General features: G+C 40.9%; 3 protein-coding genes across 3 annotated transcripts in view; 1 reads left to right on the top strand and 2 right to left on the bottom strand.

The window, feature by feature from the left end:
- Nucleotides 1-7604, bottom strand: part of LOC139947870 (guanine nucleotide-binding protein-like 1) — a 395329-nt gene that overhangs the window by 212089 nt on the left and 175636 nt on the right. The window lies entirely within an intron of this gene.
- LOC139948153 (histone H2A-like) lies at nt 390-2196 on the bottom strand. Its single transcript, XM_071946206.1, has one exon. It carries the CDS (start codon nt 1972-1974, stop codon nt 1558-1560), a length of 417 nt encoding a protein of 138 aa, XP_071802307.1. The 5' UTR covers nt 1975-2196; the 3' UTR covers nt 390-1557.
- LOC139948409 (beta-1 adrenergic receptor-like) lies at nt 4380-5420 on the top strand. Its single transcript, XM_071946554.1, has one exon. The coding sequence runs from the start codon at nt 4380-4382 to the stop codon at nt 5418-5420; it is 1041 nt and encodes a 346-aa protein (XP_071802655.1).

Consider the following 7604-nt stretch of genomic DNA (forward strand, 5'->3'; position numbering starts at 1 on the left):
AAGAAATGAAAGATGAATGACATGTGCTAACCACTGGTTGAAAATCTCTTCACCACACATTGATTCCCTTATTAACAACAGGACATAAATTTAGAGGGGAGCCGTGAAAGAAAGGGGCGGGGACGGCAAATTGCCTTTTTTGTGTCACAATGGAGATCTATAATTATGAGCTATCCATACTCCCCCAACCACCCAAACCACACTAATGTGTAGCCTACTTCTCTTTATGGGCGTCACAAGGCATTGGTCACTTTTTGAAGAAGTTCCAATTACAAAGATGAAAATGTTGATGGCGCTAAAGCGATACACAAAGGGTGGGGGGCGGTGCAAGGGTTTGGGGTGGGGGTGCAAGGGTTTGGGGTGGGCGGTCACCTATACGTCACCAACTGGACAAAGAAACAGCAATCAAAGAATAGGCTACAACATTACTGGTTGAAAAGTGTTTTATTTGCTTTGCAGTAACTCGTCAATAAAGATTGGCAAAGAAATAAAAATTTAACCAAATACTTTCGCCAATGCTCATAAGTGTGTTGTTGGGAGCTCAGGCAAAACTTTGGTATAGGGCGAGGTGTTATTAGGCCTAGAGCTCCCCGCCTGTTATGGATGCTACCCTCTGCTTCATCCTCCCTTTTAAGTACAGAACAATCTTGAATTTAGGAAGTTTACCAACGTTACTTTTGACTGGTCCCAGTAAATTTATTTAAATGTTATTTAAAAAGGGAGATTGGTAGAGATTGACAACAATATTTTCGTTGAAAGTGTTGTGCACAACCATGGAATGAAAATCTTATGAAAATGTCAGTTTGTGAGTCAGGCGAAGAAAAATAGTGAAAACCATTTCAGCATGTAGGTCTAAATATAAAAGTGTCCTTAATATAACAACCGAAATCAACTGTTTTTCTTCAAAGCTGTTCATATACACACAGTTTTCTCAGATAATGACCAGAGGTAATAATTTATTGAACAGACCCCGGCCGCCCCCCTCCAAAAAAATGTTCTAGATCCAGACGTGCAGAAAATGCTTCAAAGTCAGAAAGAATCATACATTCGTACATTGATTTTCTGCAACAACTTCAAAGTTGAACCAGACTGCATTTTCAATTTTTTATTTTTTTTTCAAATTTAAAAGTTTTAATTATTGCAATTTACATAATCTAAACAAAAACAATCGAGACGATCTTATATAATGTATCATTTGATTACTCTTAAGTTACGAAATGAAAGAGTTTGTTCAACATGTTGCTCAAAAAAACTAAACAAAAACTTTATACACATCAATCTATAATGTTCTTCGTAGATTGCATCCCGAAATTTATCATATCGGATTGTTTAATTAGGTTTCCAAGATGGCGGTTCTTCACTCGGCATTCTCAATGTTTTGATAAATTTATACCAAAAGACGTTCTTTCGTTGACTCTGAATGTTCTTCAATCTTCTGAAAAGTCCAGCCAAAGGTAAAGAAAACTTCTGCAATTCCGGCTTTGGTCGCAACAGAACAGCCAGTGATCCTCGGTAGAATGGACTTTCGGGGAGAAAGTTCTTCGGGTCCACAGGCACTCAGTATTCCTGGCTCTGGGCAGCCAGGGCTTTGGCCGCCTTGTTGGCCGACTTTGCCGGCAGGAGTACAGACTGAATGTTCGGTAGCACTCCACCCTGAGCGATGGTCACACCCGTAAGCAGTTTATTCAGCTCCTCATCATTGCGAATAGCGAGCTGCAGGTGTCTTGGTACGATGCGAGACTTCTTGTTATCCCGGGCAGCATTCCCGGCAAGTTCCAGTATCTCGGCCACCAGGTACTCCAAGACGGCGGCCATGTAGACGGGTGCCCCGGCCCCGATACGCTCGCTGTACCTCCCCTTTCGCATGAAGCGATGTATACGGCCGACCGGGAACTGCAACCCAGCTCTGTTTGATCGACTCCGTCCTTTTGCACCCATGGGCTTGCCTTTGCCGCCTTTTCCTCGCCCCGTCATTGTCACACTGCTGATATTTCCACAAAAAGTATTTTCAAGATGGCGTAAAAGGACTCACTTCTACTTAGCTACCATGAAACTGCTGAAATATCCACGAAAGGTGTTTCCAAGATGGCGTAAAAGACTCGCTTCTGTTCTACTTTAGCTACACAAGACACTCCATTGTGCTGTAAATTCATGCCTTGTCGAACCACATTGGACAATGATGGTCATATAAATGGGATGACCGGTTTAAATCAGTCTTTTATACCAGTCTTTTAAATATATAGAGGCCATAGGTCAAATTACTCGCAGGTGCACTTAATCCACGCAACAAAGGACGGGGTTCGAAACCCGTCATGGTATGTCACAGCAGTGATGTGAATTCTTCAAAGCGAAATCTGATTGGCTGAAAACAAGAATCAGTGACTGTTTGTTATTGAATGCAGGGATGCTTATTTTTGGTCAGTTGGCTTGCTTTGGGTCATGGTGGGAATTTGGTGGGAATTTGAAGGGGGCGGGGGGGGGGGGGGGTTTACAGCAGGTAACAAATAAAGAAGCTGTGTCCACTCCAGAAATACGCATTATTTTCTCACTGAGTATAGTTTGCCATGAATTACCGAAACCACGATTTGAGCTTTGGGCTCTGTTAGACTAAGGGGAGTGCACGTTTTCGAAATAGGTCTATACCTGATTGAGCATAAGTATACCAGTCCATACAAGTCGTGGTTTCAAAAATGGCAATTATGGACAAAATGTCAGGGGCTTGGGGACATGCAGGTTCGAGGTAATTTCTCACTCAATTTAATATTAAGCCATTTTTTAAGGCATTGGAAAGCACACACAATTTGTGCAACGAGTGTTGTTTTTTTGGCATTATGCTTTTGCAATTTCATTGACCAATTGAGTCTAATTTTTTTACAGATTTGTTATTTTATGCTGTTGGGATACACCAAGTGAGAATACTGGTTTTTGACAGTTACAAAAGATGAGTTGTAAATGTACAAAAACAAGGGCCCATACAAACGTGTACTGTAATACAAAAATCAATGGCATTATCTTCACATTGTTTTACCGCGAGCAGAGATTTTACCCCCCCCCCCCCTTTCCCCGTTTTCTCAAGGACTCTGTCTATTGGGAAATGAGTGCATCACAGAAGTGAGTTTTACCTTCAGCCCTCCTTAAAGGCAGTGAACACTATTGGTAATTACTCGAAAAAATTATTTTCATAAAACCTTACTTGGTAACATGTAATGGGGAGAGATTAATAGTATAAAACATTGTGAGAAACGGCTCCCTCTGAAGTAACGTAGTTTTCGGGAAAAAAAAGTAATTTTCCACGAATCCGATTTAGAGACCTCAGATTTAGAATATTTGAGGTCTCGAAATCAAGCATCTGAAAGCACACAACTTCGTGTGACAAGGTTTTTTTTCTTTCATCATTATCTCGCAACTTTGACGACCAATTGAGCTCAAATTTTCACAGGTTTGTTATTTTATGCACAATTATGTTGAGATACACCAACTGTTAAGACTGGTCTTTGACAATTACCAATAGTGTCCATGGTCTTTAAAGGAACATTACAGGTTTGTTTTTTGCTAACAAAACAGTTGCTGGCAGTGAACGCCGTGTAATCCACCATATACATGAATTGACAAGCTGTACGATCGGCCATCTGGGTCACGAGAAAAAAGACAACACGATTATTTTGCATGACTGATTAAAACGCTCACTGAGCGATTAACTCAAAACGGGAAATTTTTCTTTTTAATTTCTCATCAAATATGACATTTCAGACAGAAATATTTAAAGGGATGTTATTTACAATCATCATCTAGACCGTGTAAGTTTTATGTAAATCTGTGTTTCATTCAAACTCAAACTCATTTTTTCCAACCAAATGGGAGACAAGGACAAATCATCAATTTCCAATCAAATGCTGACGAGTGTGAGATGACAGACGACATTAACTAAGTGTCGGGGAAGGCCGTTTTTGTGTGCATATTTTTCGTCGTAAAGCTCCCGATATTTTACACGTTGAGTGATGGCAGTATAAGATGTTTGTAAGAGTAGGATTTTTTGTATACATCGCCTATACCTTAAGTTTGCCCAATAAGGCAATAATTGATCGAGACTTTCAGAATATTGTGTTTACATTTTAGAACTGCAATTAAGGTACATAGGACAGTATGCCAATAACGTTCGTCAACGCTGTGTCACGCCGTGGGGCTATTCACAAACTGAACTGTCATGTCTAAAACGGTACATAAAGGTTTCAGTGAGACAGCAAGATAAGTGGATTTGACTGGGGGCTGTCAGTTGAGTTCGCATCGCATACCACCGGGAAAAAGTGTTCAACACACGGTGCACCTTGACTCTGCTCCTCGCAAATAATTTTTAGTTACACGGAAAATAGTTATCGGAAATGTGGAATACTACAGACTACCAGGCCGTGGATGAGGTCACCGACGATCCGTACGCCGTCACTCACGGCGTACGGATTCTCCACGCCACGTTGATCGCCATCCTCGGCACAATCGGAGCCCTCGGCAACTTCATGGTCATTCTCTCCATTGCGACTACTCCGGACCTCCGGACATCTCATAATCTCATGATTCTGAACCTTAGCACGGCTGATTTCCTATTTTCCATTATAACCGAGTCTCTGTACTGTGTCTCGGTGGCCTTAAATCGCTGGCCGTTCGGCCCGGCGGAGTGCCGTCTATCGGTGAAAGTATCCCTTCTTTTGATGGGTGTGTCAATCGTAACTCTAGCTACAGTGGCCATAAACAGGTTCATCCTTATCTCAAAACCACATGCGTATGATAAATTTTGCAGCCGGAGTAAGACCATTGCCAGCATCGTTCTCCTGTGGGTACTCGCATTCGTCGTGGTATTTGTAATTTCCGAGTTGACTGTCCACTTTGAGACCAACTTCAACCCAGTCTGTGGGTGTTGTACCCTCGACCCCCTCGACCCTGACACGCAAGTTTTTGTGACAATTCTGAACGTCCTGGTAATTTTCACGACTTTCCTCATGATAACTACCCTGTATAGTTTAATGTTTCGCGTCATCCGTGCGAGCAAGCGCCGAGTCCGGGCCGTGCAAGTCACCGTGCCAGACACCGCCGAGAATAATGACCTCTCCCATGCCGATAGCAGCGGGGGAGGCCCGGTCGGTGAACCCCGACCACCAGAGTGCACCATCAGTAAAGAGGAGATCAGCATGGCGAAGATGTCATTTCTTGTCACCGTACTTTTTCTCGTCTGCTGGCTACCCCAATCAATCACATACATTTTCGGGTGGAAACATTCCGTGGTTCTCCGAACTGGAAGATTTAACTTTTTCCTCATCATTCTTGGACCGGCTTTAAACCCATTCATTTACGCTTGGATGAATGCAAAAGTGAGGAAGGCATGTCTGAGACTGGTCACATGCCAAAGTTGTATACCCGGAACAGCTTAAAGGGAAGGTACACGTTTGGTAATTACTCAAAACAAATACTAACTTAAAAACTGACTTGGTAACGAGCTTTGGAGAGCTTGGTACTAGGAGTACAATACATTGTGGGAAACGACTCCCTCTGAAGTAACGTAGTTTTTGAGAAAGAGGTAATTTCTCAATAAAATAATAAAAGACTTCTAGCTGTAAGTCTTTTATTCCTATCTGAAAACACACAAATTCGTCCAACAAGGGTGTTTTTTCTGTCATCATTTTCTCGCAACTTCGATGACCGATTGAGCTTGTTATTTTATGCTTATGATGGGTCTTTGACAATTACCAAACGTGTACATTGCCTTTAAATAAAATGCTCACCAGTGTACGAAAGCTGAATTTGAAGAGTACCATTACATCCTTATCACTCAAGCTCAAAGAATATTAACGGTTTTTCTATTTGATCTCGGTTGAACACTGGACATTAACTAGAGCTGGATTTGAACCAACGACCTCCGGACAACCAACTCGTCTCAACTGAGCTATTTAGTCCTTATGTGGCAGTCCCCCTATATTTTGTCAATACATATTTTGTCAATGTTAGTTTTTCTATTTCGTAAAATACCTACATAAGGCCGCACTGTGTTCAAGGTTTACAATTTAAAAACATACCGCCCACATTGAAAAGCTTTAGTCACTACCAACTATATAAAACAAAAAGATCAAGCGTAAATTTTATTAAAACATTGTTGTAGCTGGTCGAGGGATAAAAACAAGAGACAGTACATTGTCTCTGCATGTTTAAGTTACCAATGAGCATAAGAACTAAGGGCTATATTATTTATTATGTAAGCCAACTCTCAACGAGAACAGTCACGGTATCCACACATGTTAAGAAAGAGCTTGATGCATAGGCATCTGAAGAAAAAAAATGTGATATGTTATGGGGGTCTTTAGACAGAAGCGTAAAGTAGGCCTATATACACCTTGTGGTCACTCGTTCATTCGATGGAAGATAGATGCACAATAAACGTGAACAAGTTTCATTTCAAAAGGCAGTCGCGTTTTAGAGATATCGCCGAAAATCCAGAGCACGCATGGGAAAAATAATTCTCAATATAGGAATACACAGTCAGAGAAACGTTACTGACCGTAACGTTTCTCAGATTCAAATTTGCCGTATTGTGTTGACATCGCCGTTACTACCATTGCTTTATATAGCCGTAGGCCCTGCATGATTTCGTTATGTGTCGCTGTATTTATAAACTGCTCACAAAAAGTAAGGAAACTTTTTTCAATCCAGTATATTTGTTATTATTTAATACTCTATTTGTATATGGTATATATCATTGCAAAGCTGAACTGTTCCTCTTCAAAATGATACCACAATTGCAATGATTACATGTTGCTGGACTTGACCACGTTAATGAGAATGAGACAAAGTCACAAATCAAATGTGCCAAAATTAGCAATTTTGTGTTACTGTGTAAACAATCAAATTGACACTAATTTAAACAATTAAGCAAGACAACTTAATCCACTTTATTGAGACAAGAAGTTTGGTATAGAGCAAGACAACTTACTGATCTTAATACACTTTATTGATACAAGAAGTTCAGTAACGAGTGGATGATCCGAAGGCGTTGATGACAGCCTGGCATCTTCTTCTCATGCTGCACAAAAGTCTTGTGATGCGCTGATGATGAGGGATGGCGTTCAATTCTTCATAAAGGAACCTGGTTAGGTCAGCCACAGTTGATGTGTTGGTGGTTCTGGCGCGGACAGTTTATTGAGCAGTTTATTACTTTACATGGCCGTACTGTTGCGTTCATATATCACCGTACTAGCGTATATTTTGTTGACCGCCTTGGTTGGCATGGACGGCCGATGGTTGTAAAACACTCAATCGTGTTTTAACCAAATTCACGATTTCGGCAAACATTCAATTGAATGAAATACTTCCCATGATTAGTTGCTTTGTATTCAACAAAATCAATACTATGTTTGAACAGTATAAGAGATGTTAAATTTGCATCGGGGATAAAGAATATTAAGATTGTTTTTATTTATTTACCTATACACCGGTATGTGTTAGCACTGTATACTACTTTCCCGAGTCCTGTGGAAAAAAACTAACATGCAAGGGTCGTGGGTTCGAATCCCACCCGAGTAACATGCCTGTGATATTTTTTCACACGACTCGGGAAAGTACTG

Source organism: Asterias amurensis, chromosome 15 (assembly GCF_032118995.1).
Source record: "Asterias amurensis chromosome 15, ASM3211899v1".
NCBI lineage: Eukaryota > Metazoa > Echinodermata > Asteroidea > Forcipulatida > Asteriidae > Asterias > Asterias amurensis.